The 24,123-nt window shown below is 39.0% G+C and overlaps 1 protein-coding gene across 1 annotated transcript in view; it reads left to right on the top strand.

Moving 5' to 3' along the window:
* Positions 1–5,791: 5,791 nt before the first annotated feature.
* Positions 5,792–24,123, top strand: part of LOC104106350 (callose synthase 10) — a 64,513-nt gene continuing 46,181 nt past the window's right edge. Inside the window, exons 1-6 of the mRNA XM_009614879.4 lie at positions 5,792–6,304; positions 17,413–17,510; positions 21,088–21,251; positions 22,153–22,276; positions 22,370–22,480; positions 23,597–23,722. Of these exons, the coding sequence (XP_009613174.1) occupies positions 6,097–6,304; positions 17,413–17,510; positions 21,088–21,251; positions 22,153–22,276; positions 22,370–22,480; positions 23,597–23,722 (831 nt within the window). The 5' untranslated portion in view covers positions 5,792–6,096. The remainder of the gene's footprint in view (positions 6,305–17,412; positions 17,511–21,087; positions 21,252–22,152; positions 22,277–22,369; positions 22,481–23,596; positions 23,723–24,123) is intronic.

Below are 24,123 nucleotides of genomic sequence, written 5' to 3'. Positions count from 1 at the left end.
TACCACCCTCCTACTTTCAGCAGTTTGGCGTTAGAAGATTCCAAGGGTTTTCTTGGGAGTGCCATTGTATCCTCCATACTATGGGTATTGTAGAGTCTAGTGGGGTTGCTATCACTACATTCCAGCTTAAGGGAGCGGCTTATCAGTGGTGGCGAGCATATGAGTTTGGTAGTCCGGCCGAGGCAACTTCATTCACTTGGGCTCAGTTCTCACATATGTTCTTGAGGGAGTTTGTTCACTAGAGTCTCAGAGATGCATGGCGCGTAGAGTTTGAGCAGTTGTGCCAGGTTTCCATGGCCGCATCGGAGTTTGCGATCCGGTTAAGTGATTTGTCTAGGAATGCACCAGGCTTGGCTGCTACTGTTAGAGAGCGAGTCTGTCGACTTATCGAGGGGCTCAACCCTGGTATCAGATTTAGCATGGCCCGAGAGTTGGAGATGGATATCGTATACCAGTAGGTAGTGGAGATCGTTAAGAGGTTGAAGGGTATGTAGGCCTGGGAGAGATAGGAGAGGGAGGTCAAGAGGCCTTGAGATTCTGGCACATATAGTGGTGCCCGTACCCCAATTGCAGCTCGTCATGGTAGGGGCTATGTGAGTCGTCCTGTTCATTCAGCACTTCCAGCTTCCAACGGTATTCCGGCCATTCCTAGGCAACATGCTCTCTATTATGCACCGCCATTATTTAGTGCGCCTCCTGCACGGGGTGCTTTCAACAGTCAGTCTAGCCAATCAGGCCCGAGCTAGCCACGTCCTTCTAGAGCTTGTTTTGAGTGTGGTGACACTCGTCATATAGCGAGGGATTTCCCTAGACTCATGAGGGGTGCACCTCTACAGAAAGTTGGAAGATTTTGAAAAGTTTGACTATGAGTTGACTTTATTGATATCAGGGTCGGATCTCGATTTCAGAAGTTGGAATAGGTCTGTAATATCATTTATGACTTGTGTGCGAATTTTGAAGTCAATCGAAGTTGATTTGGTATGAATCAACATCAGATTCAGAATTAAGAAGTTCATAGTCCATAAGATTGAATTTGGGTTGCCATTCGTAGAATTTATGTTGTTTGGTGTCATTTTAGGCCTCGAGCAGGTCCGTTATGTGTTATGAAGCTTGTTGGTATATTCATACGGGATTCCGGGGACCCCGGGTGTGATTCAGATCGAATCCGGAATAAGTTTGGACTTTTGAGACTACTAAAGCTAGGTTGTTCTAGTGTCACCGCACATGCAGAGAGATTGGCCGCATATGCGGACTCGCAAAAGCGAGCATTTGGTCGTATATGCGGAGCTGGTCATGCCCAACTGGGGTCGCAGGATCGGGAAATGTTCCGCAGAAGCGACTTCGCTTCTGCGATGGAGATGAGCAACAGTGGTCGCAGGTGTGACGTTTTCGACGTAGATGCGAACCATTTTCCACATAAGCGGATTCCTTGGACTTAAGTGAAATCCGCACCTGTGAGGGTTTTTCCGCAGGTGCGGCATCGCAGAAGCAGCACAAAGGCGCGTAGATGCATGGATCGCTGGGCAGAAATATGAGATTCGATGATTTTGATTCAAAATTCATTTTGAGACTTAAAGAGCTCGTTTGAGGTGAAATTTCAGAGGGATTTTCAGAGATAAATTTAGGGTAAGGAATTCCAACTCGTTTTTGATTAATTCACATGAATCTATTGATAATTTATTCATTTAATTAATGCTTTGGAGTTGAAAATTAGGGGGAAATGGTATAAACCCCTTAGGCTAAATTTTCGAGTTTTGAAAGGCGAATTGAGGTCGGATTTGAGTAATTCTTCTACTGTTCGACTCGATATCGAATGAGTATTCGGATTTTGTAATTTTGGTCAGGTTACGAGATGCGGGCCCGAGTTGACTTTTAGGGTATTTTTTAGTTCTTTGCAAAGATCGTAATTTTATTATTTAAATTAGCTTCCTATAGTTATATTTATAGTATGTAATTGCTTTGCCTAGATTCGAGCTGTTCAGAGTTGGAAAATCGAGGGAAAGACCTTTTAGTTGATTGATTTAGCGTGGTTTGGGATAAGTGACTTGTCTAACCATAGGGGAAGGGGGGGAATTATCCATTAGGATTTGGTAATGTTGTGATAATTGTGATATGTGAAAGCCGTGTACGCAAGGCAACGAGTATGTACACGGGTTAAATATTAAAACTTTCATTTTTTTAGCTATGTAGATTCCTTTCATGCTTTAATTGAGTTACTTTAACATATTATAGTCATCATATTTAGTCTAATTTCACACTCTACTTGTCCTATCTCTTACTTGCTAATTGCTCTACTTGTTTAGTTGAAATTATTGTTTCCTTATTCCGTATTCACTATTTAACTGCTGATTTCTTACTTGAAATTGCTACTCCTTGGAATATCTTATTGTTGAATTGGTATTGAGTTGCAAAGATCGTGATTCCTGTTGAGGTAAAGTGTTAAGTTGTGAAATATCATTCTATTGAGTTATTCTTCCGATTTTTATTGTTGAAACTTTGTGTACATTGTGTTTGAGTCGTAGGGCTCCTTATTGTGAAATTCTGTTATTGTTTGGTTTCCTTGACAAATTGTGATATTGGGTGATTGAAGTGCAATTTGTGACATATTGTGATATTGATATGCATGCGATGGTATAAGGTCTGGATGTTGAAACGCATGCGGTGAGATAAGGTGGGTTTGATAGCATGGCTAGTAGGAGAACTACTAGAAGTCATGCAATGTGATAAGGTGGGCTAAAATGCGAGATGCTATGTCGGGAGAAATGATTTTCAAAACTAAATGTAAAGGCTCCCATGGTGATATAAGGAAAGAGTATAATTTATTTTTTTCATGATTTGAGACTACGAGGTGGTACCTCGGTATTGACTCTTGCTAACATTTCCGTGTTCTTTGTGCTTGTCTTTGATTGTTGTTTCCTTAGCATATTATTTTTTGTCTTTCTTCGTGCTGTATTATTTGCTTAGCTTTGTGTATTAAATCTTGTTAAGCTATTTGTCGTTTCAATTTCATTACTGTTTTTATCACACTGTCTACAATTGTTCAGTCTTTTATTTATTTTCAGTAGGGCCCTGACCTGACCTCGTCACTACTCTGTCTAGGTTAATTTTGGCACTTACTGAGTACCGTTGTGGTGTACTAATGCTACTCTTCTGCACATCTTTTTGTGCAGATATAAGTACTTCTTACCAGCCCACGCATTAGTCGGGATTTTACTGTAGAGACTTCAAAGTATACCTGCCGGCTTAGGCAGGCCTCGGAGTCTCATTCTCTCTAGATCTCTTATTTCATTATCCTTTATATATATAGACGCGATGTATATGATTATCCAGTATTTATACTTAGAGCTTGTGACTTGTATTTTCACCGGGTCTTGGGATTTGTATATGATGAGTTGAAGCGTTGTTTTATATATAGTTATTGAGTTTGAGGATTTCATTTATTATTATTTCAATTATTCTACATATTGTCAGATTTACCTTGTGTTAGAAATTATGTGCCGTCACGACATCCTATAAAGCGAAATTGGAATCGTGACAACTATAATCATTACTATTGACTAAAATTAATTGGAAGATATACTCTAGAAATTTGTAATACTTGAGAAAACCAACGTCCTTAGTTCTCGTAGATTTTCCTCGGTGCTAAAGCGCCTTAACTTTTTCAAAGGTGCTGCCGTCAAATCCCTAAGGCTAAAACATGCTCTTTATATTTTTTTTTTGTTTTCCTCTTGGCGAACCAAGTTTTTTTTTTTTTTTTTTTTTGCTTATTTATTCTAGTGCCCTAATGCTCTCCTAACGTGATCAGCAATTGGAATGGGGCCTAGTTTCTTATTTTTATTAGCTAAAGCACATAATTATCCATCTATCAGATGTAATGTGAATTGAGGTAAGTTCACGGTTAACCAATAATTAGAGATATCTTTATTCTTTAGCTACTGTTTAAAATGTATTTATTTTTTAGTAAGTGCTTAATAATTTTTTACCCGTCCGAACGAAAATATCCCTGTGCTAGACATGGGTGGTGTATAAATATTAAGAACATGGTGTCTTTAACTTCATGAACGTTGTGTAAATATTAAGGACAAAGTGTCTCGTATTTGCACTTTTCATTGTTAAACTTTAGGACATCATGTCCTTAATTTCATATGTGCAGTGTAAATATTAAGGACATGACCTTCTTAACTTTATGTGTGCAGTGTAAATGTTAAGGACATAATGTCCTTAACTTGTATTTGCACCGTCTGTTGTTAAACTTTATGACCTCATGTCCTTAACTTCATATGTGCAGTGTAAATGTTAAGGACATTGTATCCTTTGCTTCATGTGTCCCGTATAAATATCAAGGACATAGTGTCCTTAACTTTATGAGTGTTGTGTAAATATTAAGGACATGATGTCCTTAACTTCATGAATGCTCTGTAAATATTAAGGACATATTGTCCTGTATTTGCACCTTCAATTGTTAAACTTTAGGATATCGTGTCATTAACTTCATATGTGCAGTGTAAATGTTAAGGATATGTCGTCTTTAACTTCATGTGTGTAGTGTAAATGTTAAAAACATCATGCCCTTAATATTTACACAACACTCATGAAAAAAGAGTAAGAATATATTCTCTTATTAATTTTAATAGAGTAGTGACTATTTTTGCTCAGCATTAAAAATACTGAATAAAAATTAAATACCATATTAAAAAGTAGCTATCCCACGTCATTTCTACGTGAATTGGCCTACTAGCAAATTAACTATTATGCTATCTTATATTTATAATTAATCTCTTTTACTAGCTCAGTAATTAACCCAATATCTATAAACTAAATTAATTCTCCAATCCCGTACTTAATAAATGTATAAAATATTTTGGATTATTACACTCTTTTCATTTATGTTTGCAACTTACGACCGGTGGACCTTTTATACTATGATCTAAAGATTCTCTATGAGTAAACTAAAAATCTTATAAGAAATCGTTTGGCCACAGTCTAAAATATTGTAACGTTAGGCCACAATCTAATTTTTATAAGTTTATTGCAAATATTAGTCCACATACTAATATTTTGTGAGCAAACTGAAAATTATACGAGCAAATAGTAGACTCAATTTAATACCACTCCATTCACTTTTACTTATTTACTAACTAAAAATATATTTTCACTTTTACTTATTTATTTTTGCAAATCAAGAGAATTTATTTTTATTGATTACCATTATCATTAACTCATCATTTTCAAGACTTTTTGGAATGCTATTATTATGAGTATTATAATAATATAGATGATTCATTTATTATTTTTTAAGGAGTATAAAGTTTATTGTGAATAAGTAAAAGTGAAGGAAAAAATTATTATCCAAACGAAGTAATTTCTCAACGTATATATACATAACTATTTTATCCAATATAAATAATAGCCTAAAAAAGATATTCTTGCTTAAGTCATTGTCAGTCAGTCCACCTATAGAAGGTGCAAATAAAAAGTATTACACAATTATAGTACATTGGTTCAAATTGGATAAGTTACATATTTGATTGATCGGACAAAAATAATTATATATATTCGTTAAATATACCAAAAAATATAACATATGTATATATATATATATATATATATATATATAGTACTATAGTTTACCGGCTATTATCCTTCAAATTTCAAACGAATGGTGGGCCATGGTAAATGATGCAACGCGATTAAGCAACCGTCGTGTCTAGACCGCCGTATTATAAGCGAAAATATCAACCTAACAGCAAGCCTTTAAATCCCGGTCAAAGTCCAAGATTCTTGACAAGGTCCCTTTTGACGAATCAAAACGGCAGAAACAGAGCGTCGGCATAGTCTTAACCACAGGTGATTACTATCTACATGGTAAAGGCTGAGAGTTTTAAGAAAATTCCGACGACGCGTTAGCTAGAAAAGGTTAGAAAAAGCTGAGAGAAGAAAATGAAAAAACAAAACCTGACATATTCACCGATTCTTTTCAATTCATAGATCTGACGTTTGAATTGAATTTGAACTAACATTAGGGTTCTACAAAGATAAGTTGATTGGTTCCTTCACGTAGAGCCCTAGGGTTTTGGTTCCTTTATTTTTTTGAGGATGGCGAGGGTTTACGATAATTGGGAGAGGCTGGTGCGAGCTACGCTGCGGAGGGAGCAGCTCCGGCAGACCGGTCCTGGACACGCGAGGAAACCCAGTGGCATCGCAGGTTCCGTTCCCGATTCTCTTCAGCGGACTACCAACATTAATGCGATTCTTCAAGCTGCTGATGAGATACAGGATGAAGATCCCAATGTGGCCAGAATTTGTAAGTTATACGTGCATTTCAGCGGATTTATTGTGTGTGTCCTATTATTTCCTAGCATGTCTGCTTATCTTAAGCTTTCCATTATTATTTTTCTCTTCCTTTGACTTGTTGTAGTTACTTATTTGTATTTTGAAAGTTCCTAATTTTCTCTTGACTCTAAAATTAGAGTACTTTGTTTCCTAGATGTCCGATGTCAATTACATAGTAGTCCTAAAAGGTACAGCAGGTTCTTTGTTTTGTATAAGTAATGATATTTTATAAAACACACTAAGAGCCCGTTTGGACATAAGAATTTTTTCAACTTTTTTCGAAAAAAAGTCATTTTTTTTCAAAATCAGTGTTTGGCCTAAAAATTTCTAATTTTCCCTTGAGGATAGAATTTTGTAATTTTTCGAAAATTTGAAAAACTCTAAAAAATTATTTTTCAAAATTTTCACTATCACTCACGAAACTTCAAAAACAACCCAAATTATATTTATGTCCAAACACAACTCTAATTTTCAAATACCATTTTCGATGAAAATTTTTTTAAACTTTTTTTTGGAAAATTTACAATTCTTATGTCCAAACGCCCACTAAGACTATGCGTTAAAAATTACAAAGTGTGTCATACTTGATCATATCTAACATGGAATCTACATCATCTACAAAGACCATGTTGCACCAAAAAGCTAGCAAAGAAATACATTTGTGTTTAAGGCTATGTAAGTTGCTAAGTTTGCCTTAAAAAATTCTATTGTTTATTTCATTCTGAATTGTCCACCAAATGACCATGGGAATAGTGTTCCAAAGCTTGTGTGTCTTCCTATTGAGACCATCTCATCTCCAGCTACGTAAGAAATCCAGAATGCAGTGAGACATTGTCCAGGATATGCCCAAAATAGCCAAAAAAAAAGCTCCAAATCTAATAAGTTATCTTCCAGTGTAGTATCTTACTTGATCATATCTAACATGGAATCTACATCATCTACAAAGGCCATGTTGCACCAAAAAGCTAGCAAAGAAATATATTTGTGTTTAAGGCTATGTAAGTTGCTAAGTTTGCCTTCAAAAATTCTGTTGTTTATTTCATTCTGAATTGTCCACCAAATGACCATGGGAATAGTGTTCCAAAGCTTGTGTGTCTTCCTATTGAGACCATCTCATCTCCAGCTTCGTAAGAAATCCAGAATGCAGTGAGGCATTGTCCAGGATATGCCCAAAATAGCAAAAACAAAAGCTCCAAATCTAATAAGTTATCTTCCAGTGTAGTAAAAGATGACGAGTATCTTCAGGGATCTCTTCACGGAGGGGACACCTGCTGCATAATGGCATTCCTCTTCTCTGAAGATTGGATTGAGTGAGGCATGCTTCCTTTGCCACAAGCCAAGAAAAACAAGAAACCTTTTATGGTGCTTTGTTGAGCCAAATCTTCCTCCAAGGCCAAAAATCAGTGTTGGAAGAGGTCAATGACATGTAACAAGATTTAACAGCGATGATTCCACCTGAATATTTCCTCCATATAATAGAATCCTCCTTGTGTTGAACCAGGACAACAGTACCAAAGGACTGTAATAGAGAAAAAAATCTTGCAATTTCTCAATCCTTTAAATTCCTTCTTAGAAACAGATTCCATCCTTGAGCTACAGAAAAATCAGCTATAGGGGCACTATGAAGTGAGGAAATGCTGTGATTGTCTTGAAAATATCTTTCAGAGGTGAATGTCCAATCCATGCATCTTCCCAGATCTAATCTTTCTACCACCCCCAACTGAGAAACCAACATTTGATTCAAACATGCTCCAGAATGATAGTTTGTGTTTCCAAACTCCAAAACCATGAGAAGCATTTGAGACCTCGATGTGCAGGGACAATCCATAGTGAGCTTATCATCTAAAAGTCTCCTCCAAAGAGAATTTACCTCCTTATTGATCCCCAATGCCATTTCATCGAAAGATTTTAATTATGACCTTTGAGGTTCTTTATGCCATGACCTCCGCATTTTTTTCCCCGTAATGACAGTTTTCCAATTAACAAGACAAAAGACTTTGATTGTGCGTTTCCCTGCCAAGACACAACGGGTTCTTTACTTTTTGGTTGCTAGTATTTTTTATTTCCGAACTAGGTGAAATGTCATCTCTTTCTAGTTTGATGCATATAGATGTAGTTATGCATCATTGGTAGTTTATGTTGTTTTTTATTACTTCCCCCGTCTTAATTTATATGGCACTCTTTCCTTTTTAGTCAGTCCCCAAAAAGAATGTCAATTTTCCTTATTAAGAAACAATTTATCTTTAGAATTGGTACTTTACCTCTAATGAATTGATTTACAGCCACACAAATATCTAATTTGTTTTAGATCACGAGTTTCAAAAGTCTGTCTTTCTTTCTTGATTGATTGAACTCCGTGCCGAGTCAAACACCGCCTCATAAAGTGGGATGAGTGGGACGGATGGAGGAACTCTTAGGGATTGTTTGGTTGGTGAACAAGTTATACCGGAACAATTATAATACGAGGATTAAATATGGATATACTTTTATTGGTAGTTCTTTGGTTCATTGGACTAAAAATGGGATATACAGGGTATAATATAAAACATGTAGTTGGTTAATTGGTTTTACACTAGGTAAGTTGGGATAAGTTCTTATTTTCATTTTTACCTCAAGACTTTTTAGGACTTTAGGGGAAGAGCCTTGGAGAAAGGCATCTTGGTAATTTTGGAGTTTTATCTGAGATTGGTGATCGTGAGATTATTATCCCGCAATGAAGAATGGTATTAAAATAATACCACAATTGTTGTATTATTAATCCCGGAATAATCCAACCAAATGCAGGATGAAATAATCCATTATTTTACCCCGAAGTATCATCCCTTATCCCACAAACAAATTGTAGAAGATATAATCTCCTTATAAATGCCAACATTAGTGTATACAATGTTTGGATGGGATTAGAGAACTAATCTCCACATAAAATTCAAAATTAACTAATACAATTTTTTTTATGCTTTCTTCAAAGAATTTATGCATAAGTTATGCGAGAATCTATTTTATTTTATATGGAGTAGAATGTGAAAGAAAAATGCGTATATTAGTAATACATGGGTTAAAAGTGCTAAAATGACCAAACTAACACTCATAATGGCAAGGTTTGGGTTGAGAGACATGGAAGGTAGGGTGTATCCACAAGTATGCTAGAAGAAGAAGCTATAGGGTCAAAACTCAAAGGTCGTGAGAATAATAGGCTAAGGGCTGCTCTCCATTTCTTCCTCCGGTGAAATCTGAGTTACCGAGAGAGAAGAACAGGTCATGAAACCTTCACCACCACCATGAATCATGAATCCTAGGACATCACCACCACCATCCGAGAGCCAACCCTGTCGCGACACTACCCCAGAAAGAATCGCCGGAATCTGACACCCCACGCGCCGTCACGCGCGGCAGATCTCCGACCATCTCTAACATACGCGCCGGCGCGTGACGCCTTTCCAGGCCAGATCTCAACTTTTTTTCTTCAGACACCCTCTTCGCGAGGCTGTTCCGACCCTACCCATCCATCAACCTCCAACTTCCGACCACTTTTGCTATTTTCCGGCGACGGAGATGGCTTTTTCCGACCAGATTTCACTCCCTCTCACTTTCTCTTCTTCAGTCAGTCTTCTAGCGAGGCTTTTGGTTTAGCTATGATGGACTCTACAGAGAGAAGCTCCTACTTCTCCCTAGAATCTAGAAAATTGAAAAACATGTCTTTCAGCAAAGCTGCATCTTGGCCAGCCCTTGAACTTGTGGGAAGATGCCAGCGAAAGCTTGACGTAGGGCAGGAGCCGCACTTCTCGCTATCCGAGGAGCACACTCTCAGGCGTAAAGGTTTCTTGGATTCTTTTTTGATTGGGTCTTTATCCAAATGGGTTGGTTCTCCAGAGGCTGTTAGGAACTGGGCAGCAGAGGCATGGAACGTCAAGGACGGGCTGAAAATATCGCAACTGGGGGACACGCAATATCTCTTTCGATTTGTCGACGAGTCTCAAGCTTCAGTAATTCTTGCCAGAGAAAACATGTGGTTCGATGGAAATTTCTTAAAGATAGACAGATGGGTGGAGCACGATGGGTGTCTCGACCCTTGTTTCACTGGCGAAACATTGGTGGTCAACATGGTGGGTCTCCCGGTGCATCTCTGGTGTCTTGACCTATTCAAGAAGGTTGGGGAAATCTGTGGGGGTTTCATTGATGTCACTTGCAGCTTACACGATCTCTCGCGAGTAAGGATTGTGGTGAGGAAACGGGGCAGAATTCCTGTCTCCACATTGGTGGAAGATGGCTACTTGAGTTACAGGGTTTGGTTGAGCCCTGAATTTCGCCCTATCTTTATGCCTGTGATATTGGCGGAAGAAAAGGAAAGGTCAAATAGAAGAGAGGGAAGGGGAAATCAGTCTCTGAGGGGAGGGGATGGCTCACCGGATCAGTGGACTAAGCTGGAATCAGATGGTAGATCGAGAAGTGACAGGAGGTTTGAATTTGGGAGAAGAAGACAAAATTTTAACAGGAGAAAAAGATGTGAATGGGTTAGTGATGCGGGCTGGAAAGGCAGAATGGGTCGGTCCTCTTTTAACTATCATAGGGTCGGGCAAGATTTCAGCAAGTATAGGCCTGAGCCTCCACACATGGGCCCAGTAACTTTTCCCAATTCTATTAGAATTGATCCAAAGGGGCCCAGATTATATCAAGCTGCGTCCGATAAGGCTCCTAAACATATGGGAGCAGTCACTCCTCCTCCTTCTGCCAATGATGCCTCACACAGTGGTATTTCTTCACCAAGCACTAGTAACCTGCGCCCCTCTTCGGCCACTGCTCCAGGGGCAGCACCAGCTAAAGCTGGCGGTGTTATTCCACGGGCCCCCGCCTCTGATGGATCCAACTCCATCGCCCCCTCATCTCCCCCTGTGCTTAGCTGTGCTGAGGTTACAATACGATCTCCTTCCAGAGAGGCATTAATTTCAGAGGTTGGTGCCTCTCAAAGAAATGGTGAAATCCTTCCGGCACCTAAAGTTCCTATTGCTAGCAATGCTATGGTTTTGTATTCTTCCGGTAGGAGCAAGAAAATGGTACATATAGAAGACGCATGTCCAATTTCGTCACGGATTGGAGAAGGGGATATGTCCTTTTGGATGGAGGATAAACTATTAAACTTTGGGAAGTTTTTAGGTATTTCTTTTGAAGGGAAGGAAGATATGGTGTTAGAACTGTTAGAACTGTTGAGGGAGATTGAGCAACACTCTTTTCATGATGATGTAGGGAGGGAGTTGAGTCAAGGTGATAAGCAAAATGATTTAGGGGATGTAGTGGTGTACCAGAGAAGGGGTTGGGTGTGTGACAGAGAGGAAGGGAGCTCGGCTGGGGGGTGGGGAAAAGGGGGATATTGTTATTATGGAAGTTAAGATCCTTTCATGGAATGTCAGGGGGATGAATGCCCCAAACAAAAGGGCCATCATCAAAGTGGGAGTTAGGGAGGGGTGTCAACCTAGTTTGTTTTCAGGAGACCAATATGGAAGTTTTGTCGGATGCGATCGTGAGAAGTGTTTGGGGAGATAGTTGGGTGAAATATGACTGGGTCCCTGCAGCGGGAAGTGCCGGGGGCATTCTACTTATGTGGGATGATAGAAGCTTGGAGGTAAAGGAGATTAGGAAGGGAGTTTTTTCCTTAGCAGCTCTCGTCAAAGATAAAATGACTGGGGTGGAGTGGGGTTTTGGGGGAGTGTACGGGCGGGTAGGGGAAGGGTCCAAGGTGTCTTTCTGGGAGGAACTGGCCAATATTATGGGGGAATGGGACATTCCATGGGTTCTAGGGGGAGATTTTAACACTATTAGATTCCCGGAGGAGAGATTAGGGTGCAATTTGATTTCGAGGGCCATGGAGGAGTTTTCTGACTTCATCAATGATCACTTTCTCATTGATCTTCCTCTGTCAGGGGAAAGGTTTACTTGGGCCAGGGCGGAGGATTCCAACTCAAGGTCTAGACTCGATAGATTTCTGATATCGTCCTCCTGGGACGAGCTGGTGCCGAATGTGTTGCAGATCCCTTTACCTAGGCTGACTTCGGATCACTTGCCTATCTTGCTAGATGGATGCAGAGGGAGGGGGATGCGTGCTCCCTTCCGGTTCGAGAACATGTGGTTGAAAGTGCCAGGATTTTGTGACAAAGTGAAAGAATGGTGGACCAGCTACGGGGTATCAGGGTCACCCTCATTCCGTCTGTCTAAGAAACTCAAATTGCTCAAGGGAGATATTATTAGGTGGAATAAGGAGGTCTTCAGGAGGGTGGAGGTAAAAATGAGGGAGCTTATGTATGAATTGGCGGAATTAGAGAGAGGGGAAGGGGCGGGGGAGCTAGATGAATCTGAGAAAGTGAGATTGGGGGAGGTTAAGAGTGAAATAGTCGAGTTAACAATAGCTCAGGAGACTAGTTGGCGACAAAAATCAAGGGCGCTCTGGTTAAAGGAGGGGGTTTCGAATACCAAGTTTTTCCACAGGGTTGCGGTTGCAAATCGAAGGAGAAACTTCATAGAGTCCTTAGTTGTAGATAGGGTGAGAATTGAGGGAGAGGAGGAGGTAAAAGGGGCGATAGTGGGGTTTTATGAGAACTTATACAAAGAGGAAGTTAGTTGAAGGCCTTCTTTGGGGGAATAAAGTTCAATCACATAGGGGAGGGAGACAGTGAGTGGCTAGAAAGAGCTTTCGAGGAGGAGGAGGTGCACGATGCTGTGTCGAGTTGTGCTGGTGATAAGGCCCCCGGGCCTGATGGTTTCTCCTTGGCCTTCTTCCAGCTCTGTTGGGACACCATTAAGGGGGAGTTGATGGAAGCCATCGAATATTTCCACGTGAATGGCGCTTTCGAGAGAAGCATCAATGCTTCTTTTATTACCATTGTGCCTAAGAAAGAAGGCGCATCTTGTATTAGAGACTATAAGCCTATCAGTCTAGTGGGGAGCATTTACAAGATTATTTCTAAAGTGCTCTCCAACAGATTCAAGAAGGTTCTTGACGTGTCTGTTTCGTCCTCCCAGAATGCGTTTGTGGAAGGTAGGCAGATCCTGGATGCTACTCTGGTGGCAAATGAACTTGTAGACTCTAGAAGGAAAAATAGAGAACCCGGCTTACTGTGCAAGTTGGACCTTGAGAAGGCTTTCGATCATGTCAATTGGGAGTTTCTGGACTTCATTATGAAGCGGATGGGATTTGGGGAAAGATGGAGGGGATGGATCAAGTTCTGCATTTTCTCAGTCAGATTCTCTGTCCTGGTTAATGGTAGCCCGTGTGGTTTCTTTGGCAACTCCAGGGGGCTCAGGCAAGGTGATCCCCTATCCCCCATGCTATTCATTTTAATGATGGATGCTCTGAGTAAAATGATGGATCGTGCGGCGAGTGGAGGCTTCTTGAGAGGATTCTCAGATCAAATCGGGGTGCTTAGTGCCCGAAGGGTCTCTCATTTGCTTTTTGCGGATGACACCCTGGTTTTCTGTGATGCCGATATGGATCAGTTGACCTGCCTGAAGCAGGTACTACAGTGGTTTCAGATAGTATCAGGACTCAAAATCAACCTCGGCAAGTGTGAGATTTTCCCGGTGGGTGAGGTCGCTAACATTGATGCTTTATCTCATGTTCTCGGATGCAAGTTGGGCTCTCTTCCCACTACTTACCTGGGTCTACCATTGGGCGCTTTGCAAAAAGATACTACGGTTTGGAATCCAGTCATTGAAAGGGTTGAAAAACGATTAGTAGGCTGGCAGAAACGGTATTTGTCAAAAGGCGGTAAGGAAGTGCTTATCAAAAGCACTTTGTCGAGTATCCCTACCTATTACTTATCCCTGTATCAAGCACCTGTGAGCATCACAGAAAAAGTGGAGCGGCTTCAAAGGAATTTTCTTTGGGATGCGGCAGATGGAACTAGAAAGCTTCATCTAGTGAATTGGCAGACAGTCACTTCCCAAAGAAGTGGGGTGGACTTGGAGTAAAAGATCTCAGGGTATTCAACAGAGCTTTGCTGGGGAAGTGGCTGTGGAGATTCGGGGTAGAAGAGCATGCTCTATGGAGGGAGGTCATAGCAGAAAAGTACGATTCCACGGGAGGGGGTTGGAGGACCAAGGCTATCATAGCACCGTTCGGGTGTGGCAAGTGGAGGAACATCATGAAGAACTGGGAAGCTTTCTATGGCAACATCACTTACAAGGTGGGAGATGGAAGGAGAATCAGATTTTGGAATCACAGGTGGTGTGGAGAGGCTACTCTGAGGGTCTCTTTCCCCCACGTCTTCAGAGTTTCAGAAGGAATTGATGGTCCAACAAATTCGCAAGGAGCATGAATGGGGGATAGTATGAGACCTCTCTTTTAGAAGGAACATGCAAGATTGGGAGATTGCGGAGCTCCAAAATTTGTTGGCACTGCTATACGGGCAAGACATGCCCCATCCATCTTATGATTCTTGGAGATGGGGGTTGCGTGGCGATGACTTGTTCACCGTTAAGTCTTTTTATCAGAGTATGTTGGTGAGAGAGGAGGCTAGTTTCCCATACTCATCGATCTGGATTCCTAAGGCGCCCACGAAGGTGTGCTTCTTTGCATGGCTAGCAGCGAGGGGAGTGATCTTGACATCTGAAAATCTGCGAAAGAGAGTGAATTACACATGTTAGTTGGTGCTACATGTGCAAAAGCTCAGGGGAAGAAGTTGATCATCTTATGCTGCATTGCCCTGTGTCCTGGGGTTTGTGGAGGGCAATTCTGAATCTTTTTGGTGTTCAATGGGTGATGCCAAACACTGTAAAAGAAATGCTATATAGCTGGGCCGGTTTCCGTAGAAGAAGCAAGCAAAAGGCGTGGATGTTCGTCCCGTTAGCTCTCATGTGGTTAGTCTAGGGAGAGAGAAATAGGAGAGTTTTCGAGGGGATTGAGTCTCCGTTTTCACATCTTAAGAATAGTTTTTTATCTTTGATCGCTTTTTGGTGCACACATATATCCCCTACTTGTGTAGAAGATTGGGCGTCATTTGTAGAGAATAATGTTCTGATGTAAATTCTCTACTTCTTTGTATACTTCTTGTATGCAGAAGTTTTTTTCTCCCTTTTGATTAATACAATTTACCTTATATAAAAAAACACTCATAATAGTAAGAAAAAATTATTTTCCTTAAAACAATAAACAAATACTTTATATTATACATTGTATACTAATTGATAACATATCAAACTAATCGTTTAACAAGAAATAATCTCTACATTCTTAATCTCCAGATTACAATCCCTTTGGTACTATCCCTACATAACTTGTATCAAAACCAAACCACCCAATAGGCTATTATTTTTCATGCTCTGATCATTGATGTCAAAGGCAAAAAGCATTAAAAAACGGTCCAAGTCTATTGGGGCTTTAAGCACAAAACACAATTAAACTGTGGGCTTTAGTTATAAAGATAATATGTAATCCAAGAAAAAATAACAATTTCATTCATAATGATTTCCTCAACAAGTAATATATCTTTTTGCCGATCATATTTATTGTTTTGTACTGCTTTATTCAAGATGGAACTTATAGGCAATGAGGCGCACCTTAGTGCCTTGCCTACACTAAAGCGCAACCTAAGTGAAGGGAAGCCAATACCCTGAGCTATTTTGAGCTTCAAGGCTTAAGCGCACCTCAAATAAGCCTTTGACAACACTGACTCTGCTTGTTTAAATAACTTATCATTTGCTAGCATTTCTTGGTTTATGGCGTTCAAAAGTTTAGCCGGTCGGAGCAGTTGAAATTGTTGCTTGAGCTGTATGCTCCACCAAGTGAATAGAATGATGAGATATAGGCCTGTCGCAACCCAAACTAGGAATCATGATCAGCACCCAACGGGATATGCACCCACCGAGCTAACCCTTAACCTATGTTGTGTGAACTATCCAAAATTTTGCCGCATCCGTGTCTGATCTTCCAAAAATACACTACTTTTGGAGGATCCGGCGTGCACCCGATGATATTTTTGGAGATTCCGAGCAACGTAGCCCTTAACCATGGACATGTTTGGATGTATCAAACATTCTACTGAAGATTTGAGGAGTTTCGATAAATAAATATCCGATAGTGGAGGTTGGTTAGGTAATAAAGTTTTAGTAAAGTTCGGTTGTATTGTGAATTATAAAGTTAGGATTTTTTTTTTCAAAATAAAAAATGTCCACCGGTTAAAATTTCATAGAAATGTAGCCTTAAACCTATTACTTCAAAAATATACTATTTCTTGTAGAAGTTGAAATACCTAGCAAAAATGATGTCCAACCATTAGATTGATCTTAATTGAAAAATTTAGATACAAATGAATCATGTGGTAACCCAGGACCCCCGGTTGGATTCAGGCGTAGTCAACTGATTGATATATGAATTGGTATGGTGTGGAAATGTTTACAGGATCAAGTGTGATGTGTTTAACTTGAGGGACAATGCTAGAAAATCCCGAGATCCAGTCTTTATCTTCACTGTCTTTAGTTGTTTGTGTGTCCTTTTTGTGAGATGCTCTAACAGGTTTGATGTGCTTTCAACAGATACTAATGATAACGTAGAGAACTATCCCCAATTTCAAGATCTTAAATTTGTTCTTGAATAAACTTAAAAACATTTCAATATTTTGACTGTAGTCTAAATATTTTTCCCTATTACTGCAATTAGTATAACTTAGTAAAAGATTTCTAAGTTATCACAGTAAATGAGACAAAACCTCTTCCTTTTTCCCTTCTTTTTTGCACAAGGACCTATGTTCCTTCTTGTTCTGCTTTCTCAACACTTAACTTAAAACATCTCTACAAATTAAAGATCTCATGCTGAGATCAACACGGGGAGTGATTTTTACAGTCACCAAGTTAAAATAGAAATTCTATGTTGAATTTGTAGTTTGATTCTTTAATATAAGTTATAACAGGATGATGCATGTGGTTTATGCATTCCTTGTTGCTGTTACACACTTCTGCACGAGATTTGTTATTTGGTTAGGTTAGCATAAGTCTTTGTGATAATTCATGTGAGCTTCTAATGGCAATTTTCATTTTTAAAGTTCTTTTGGTTCTGGATGTGATCTATGTCTGAGATTGGTTGTTTTGCTGAAGTATGTGAGCAGGCATATTCAATGGCGCAAAGTTTGGATCCCAACAGCGATGGTCGAGGCGTTCTTCAGTTTAAAACTGGATTAATGTCTGTTATTAAGGTATTTCTCAAGTTAAAACTGCTAGTTATGGACCATCTTAATCTTAAGGCGATTAGCTAAAATGCCGCATAGTTGAAGAAAGTTATTCTGACATATTGATTTCTTGTTCATGGCGATAGATATATGCTCATTTGATCATTTGGGCGATGTGGTAGTGATTGTGTTAAAAATTTACTGTACAATTTAACAAAATCTAAGAAATGATAGACTGTATATGATTTTCAGATTCTCTTTTGGATAGATTCAGAAAAAAAGAACCTTTTGCAGATTTTCTACTTTTTGGTATACCTCTTTTACATGAGAGCTTTCCCATTATTATCAAAAAAATATTACAGTACTTTTTTTTTTTAGAAGGGAAAAAAAATATTACTTGATAAAAAAAGTGAGATCAAAGAAACTCTCAGGATTGATCACTAACTAGATACCAATACCAAATTCTAGTATCTCCTTTGAAAACATGGTTCTCACCACTGAGAATCATTCCTTTATTAGATCGGTCAATTAAGGTTCACCATGATTAACAGTAGTTCTCACATTTTAGACTGCCCGTTCTCCAAAGATTCACATGACTATCTAACAGTCTTTGGTTGAACGAATTTATTTTTCCCTCCGTCCTATTTTATGTGATGCACTTTTACTGGGCTCAAAGTTTAAGAAAGAAAGGACTTTTGAAACTTTTGGTCTAAAACAAGCAATAGATATTTGTGCACCTATAGAATATCTCATTATAGGGTAAAATAAGAAGTTTAAAGTTAAATTTTTCTAAAATGATATCATTCTTTTTGGGATAGACTAAAAAGGAAAGTGCATTACATAAATTGGGAAAGTGAGAGTAATTAAAAAGTTGGATGCAGACTCCCAAAGAGAGAAGCCCAACAAATGTCAGTTAGTTACTAGTTGGTATACCAATAAGGCTTGGGATCAAAGGGTTTGGATTTTTAAGTTGCTTGCTTTTACTTTTGGGTTCTAGTTGCAAGATAATGTGGTGAATTTATCACTTCACTTTGCCACCTCTATGTTGTCACTTGTTGGATTTATAAAACATGCGCTTGCTTCACTAGTAGAATATATGAATGCAAGATTATTCTCACAAAGATTTGATACCCAAATATCTAGCAAGTTCAAATGTTGGGTCAACCTAATTCTGTGAAAACAACGAATCGATAAACTTAGAAAAATCTGGATGCACACTTAAATGAAGCTAGGGTCACATGTTTCTTGATATATCATTTTGGAATATATTACCTTCCTATATGTTTAATGGCATGCGGGGTTGTAGAATTAACAATTACTTTTTTTGAAAAAGGAATTAACAATTATTCAAATGCTTATCCTATGCCAAATGAACCTAATTTAATAAACCAATACCCTTTATTCCCATGGATTGTAACTTATAAGTAAGATGCTCTAATAACCAACTCTGATTTGAATGCTTGTGGTTTGCAAGTATCCATTCTGCAAACAAATCAAATCAATCATCTCAAGCAAACAATATTCAAAATAAACTATTCAATTCAAGGCGTGAATCAACAACAACATACCCAGTAAAATCCCACTAGTGGGGTCTGGGGAGAGTAGAGTGTACGCAGACCTTATCCCTACCCCGAAAAGGGTAAAGAGGCTGTTTCCGGGAGACTCTCGGCTCAACAGAAGAGACAATAATATCAGAAGAGAAACAAAAGAAAAGGCCTGTAACAACAAAAGATGCGAGAAAGATAATAACAACAACGAATAAGTGAAAGGACAATAACACAAAACTATGCAAAACAACAATATGAACACAACATAGACCGCTAACAAACCTAAACAAAACTCTATCAGACTACCCGGTACAAAGAGGGAAGAACTCTCGACTACCTCCTAGCCTACCACCTTAATGCTCGATCTCCAGATGTTCCTATCAAGAGCCATGTCCTCGGAAATCTGAAGTCGCGCCATGTCCTACCTGATCACCTCGCCCAATACTTCTTAGGCCGCCCTCTGCCTCTTCTCGTCCCTGCCAAAGCCAACCGCTCACACCTCCTAACCGGGGCATCTATGGTTCTCCTCCGCACGTGCCCGAACCACCTAAGCCTCGCTTCCCGCATCTTGTCGTCCACGGGGGCAATGCCCACCCTCTCTCGAATATCTTCATTCCTTATCTTATCCAGTTTAGTATGCCCGCACATCCATCTCAACATCCTCATTTCAGCTACTTTCATTTTATGTATATGTGAATTCTTCACTAGCCAATTTAGTGAAAGGCGTGAATCAAGAGCCTTTAAATTACCAATCAATATAATTGGTGGCCGAGCAATTAGAATTGTTAAAAAAACAAAATTGAACAAATAATCCAATATCCAGTGCATTAATACTAAGTGAGAAAAAGTATTTAAGAATCCAAATTACAGACCAACATGAAAAAGTAAGTACATCATCAATAAAGGATCTTTTTATTTTCAATGAACAAAGGAAATCATTACAAAGATTTTGAACTTGAAAATAATAAAGAAATAAGAAAATGGTGAAGGCAAAAAGAAAGAAGAAGTGAGTGGTGACGGATACATCTCCTACGGATAGCTACCCAAGCCCCTTTTCCTTTAAAACATGCTTGTCCATCGAATTTTCCTTAAAAACGACAGCCCTTAAGAGTTCTCCTTAGATTTAATTTAAAGATTCCGTTGACCGGGTACTGAGGTGTCAGAAGTTTGCTGCTCGGGGTTGGCAAGGGACTGATTGTTTAGGCGGAAGGACTCTCCACCTGCCACCTTGAGGCTGGGTTAGGTCACCAAGAAAGCAATCTGGGAAAAGGTCACTTATGAGCGGGCCCGGGGATTTTGGGGGGGGGGGGTGAGTTCTACCATATAAAAATAGTTGTTGCTCAGAGTCGCCTGCCCGTGCTTAGGCACCCAATACCAGAGCCTAGATGTTGAAATTTCTGAACCTTAGCTGGAATTTCTCTTCAGCTGGCTTCAGGTGCTTGAGTCACCATTTGATTAAGCTCAAAAGTCTCCACTAAACTCGAATAAATACAAGTGACATACAAAGAATTATAAATCCACACAAACTGTGAAATAATGTAAATTCTGAACAAACTAATGAAAATTCATCAATAATAAAAATGCAAGTTATCAAGTAAATCTATTTTTACAGATTTATGACATTGCCGTTTTTTGCTTGATATAAGCTCAAGTTATTGTACAATAGTCTTGGACTCTCAGTAGATGCAGCTGATTATAATCTTATGTCTAGCTACATTTGACTGCTGCATTATCCTTTCACTAAAAAATATTAAACCATGATGTATGTTAAGGTAGTGAGTAATGACCATGCCTGTGCTGAAAATCTAATTTCACTCTAAAATTCGGCCATCAATCTGATGAAGCATACAAGCGATGCGAGGGACATGTTTCTTTCCATACTCCTTTGTACTGCGAAACCTGTAAATACTTAAATCCCGTATTATTACGTGTTCTGATAATCCCCATTTTGCCATTATAATCCCACATAATCTTATATCTGTAGCGCTTGACTAGCATTTCTTGATTCCATACCCTTTGAGTGTGATGAAGTTTGATTGGGAGTTCAATATGTGCAGCAAAAACTTGCCAAGAAGGAAGGGGCTAGGATAGACCGTAATCGTGACATTGAACGCTTATGGGAATTTTATCAGCAATACAAAAGGCGGCACAAAGTGGATGATATTCAAAGAGAGGAGCAAAAATGGCGTGAATCAGGAGCAGTTAGTGCTAATTTAGGAGAGTATGTTTCTGTTACTTTTCTTGTTTCTTTGTGTTACTTAGCGCAATTCCTATTCTCCTTTGGTGTATCTTGCACTAAGGAGTGATAGCTTTATTGCATCTATTGCTCAAGGTTATGCTTGTCTGACAGATGGAACATATCTTCTTTTTAAAATTAAAATGGGCTGTGAGAATCTTGTCTAACTTTTCATGATAACGATGCTAATTTAAGGCTTGAAATGTTTGATATTGAAACTTTTGATTGCAGCATTACTCATCATAGGAGGGATTTTCTGTCAGCCATCAGGAATTTGTTGTTAATCATTATAGTATTCACTACTAAGTGATCCTGAGTGTAACAGTAAATATGTCATTAAATCTTCGTACCCGCTTAAATTGTCGTTTATAGCCTTGAAGATATTTATGCAATTTCGTGTGACATTCTGTAGCATTCAAGCTGAGATACTTGTCATTGTTTGCCTTTGTGTCTTTTCAGTGGGCTTGTTGGTTAATGTTGAGGGATCATAGTAAAAGTAGCTTGGTTTGCTTGACTTGATTAATATTTATTTTGTTTCTGTCATCTGTAGTGTGTAGATCTAAATTGTTCATTCACTTGAAATTCCTATTTTTTATATTTCGGGGTGTGGGGCTGATCTTCTTGACCTTTTAGCTTAAGCCTTGAGGTGTCTTTTCTGGCTATCTTCTATTTGCTGCAGTGCTTTTACTTTGATAGCATATTCACTTTTGGCGTATAAGCTGTTTCATGATGATGATGGCGATAGTATTGAATTTTTATTGTTGAATTGTAGTTTTATTATCTCAGAAGTTGAGGACTGATCTTACTCTTCTGTTGATCCTTGCTTGCTCTTTTTGTTAACGAAAAAGTTTCACCCATTAATTTTGTTCTTTTATTCTTTTCTCAGGTTGGGGCTTAGATTTTCAGAAATGAGAAAGGTATTCGCTACCTTGAGGGCTGTGGTTGAAGTGATGGAGTCTCTGAGCAAAGATGCCGCTCCTGATGGTGTGGGAAGGCTTATTATGGAGGAGGTAATATTTCCTTTCACTTCTTTGTATTTCTGTGTGAGTATAGTCTGAGACTAATTCCCCTACTTGTGACTTCTTCTCTCATTGTTTGTTCAGTTGAGAAGGATCAAGAAATCTGATGCAACTTTATCGGGGGAACTTGCACCATACAATATTGTTCCTCTAGAGGCACCATTGTTGACAAATGCTATTGGGTTTTTTCCAGAGGTAAGAATGTTGATTTTTCCTGTTATTTATGACAACTCTGCAGTAAGATTTCCCCCTTATGTGCTTTAATCATTATTACCACTTAGAAAGCGTCATCATTTTACTCCTTGCGTTCCAATTTGTTTGATTCTTTACCTTAGACAACAATATCTTACTGTCTTCCATCGTATTCAAAATGCAAAATAGTTTTACCTTGATGAGCCATCTACTCAACAAATTAACCACTTTTACTCACCTCAACTATAATATAAAGCATATATCTAGCTAACTCCTATGTATTCATTTTGAACTTTCTTAGTTTCTATGAGTCGTCTGCTTTTTTACTTTTATCTTTGAGACGAGATTCTATTGGAAACAACCTCTCTACCTTCACAAGGTAGGAGTAAGGTCTGCGGACACTCTATCCCCCCTCCCCCCCACCCCCCACACCCTGACCCTACTTTGTGGGATTACATTGGTTTTTTTTTTTGTTGTTGTTGTTGTTGTTTAATTTCTACGAGTCAAATCAGAAAAGGGTTATTGTTATGTAGATATTACGTGCAAATTGCAGGCAGACTAGGATGTTGTAGTATGTATTTGTTTAGTTGTCAATAATATTTATTTGTCAAATTTATCAATCCTCTAATCATTCCCCTGTATCACTTCACTTTAGCTCTAAATTTATTGCCTGTTAATTATGGCCTTATTTGTTTTGCTTGTATGACCTTATTTTATTTCCTGTCTCTCTTGAGTGAAAATTCCTGACAAGAGTTTTGTGAATACCGGTGTTTTCTTCCGTTGCTTAAATCCTATTTAACGTAAGAAGAATTTGGGCTTGAGTGCCTGACACCATTGAAACTGCAAAGGAAAAATTGCATGTAATGCTTGTTGCCTGCCTGTACAGCCTGGATTCTGCTTAATTTAAACTAGTTTCTGAACTTGAGGATTGTGAGTGTTAGGTTTCCTTTTATTTTGGGGCCTACACTTCTTTGCTGCAGTGGAGGATCATCTGTTCTTCAATATTATATCTGCTTCACTGCATGTGAAGAATCATCTATTCTTTAATATTTCTACATATGCGTTATATATAGTCATGCAATGTATCAGAGAGAAAATATTAGTGGGAAATATGTGCAGGTTCGGGGTGCCATATCAGCACTGAAGTACACTGAGCAGTTCCCTCAGCTACCCGCTGATTTTAAGATTCCTGGACAACGGGATATGGATATGTTTGATCTTCTAGAATACGTCTTTGGCTTTCAGGTTGGTGCTTAATAACATTTCGATATGCTGTTTGTATCAGTGGAACGATACACCTGAGCTTTGACCGTCGAGAGAACTTCCTTAGCTGTAAAAAATGTTCTTATAGGAAGAGTCAGTGATTTCTATTTCCATAGTGGCCAGGAATTCATGGTTTTATTGAGTTAGGATGTTGTTCCTGTGGGCACACCGTTCTTGCCAAAGCAATCTCACTGGAACTGCGTGGGATTGTATTCTGTCTACCTCTATATGAAGGTGGCAGATGGAAATGAACAACAATAGGATAGGGAAAATCATTAGTCATATGTAAATTTGACCTTTAGCTCTAGCGTTTCCTCATGTCCTATAATTCGTTCTAACCTGCTACTATGTTAAATTGTGTCACTATTCTTGCTGATCTAGGT

This window comes from Nicotiana tomentosiformis, chromosome 3 (assembly GCF_000390325.3).
Source record: "Nicotiana tomentosiformis chromosome 3, ASM39032v3, whole genome shotgun sequence".
NCBI classification, from domain to species: Eukaryota; Viridiplantae; Streptophyta; class Magnoliopsida; order Solanales; family Solanaceae; genus Nicotiana; species Nicotiana tomentosiformis.
Note: the sequence above shows the minus strand (reverse complement) of the source record. Positions and strands in the feature narration are given on the sequence as shown.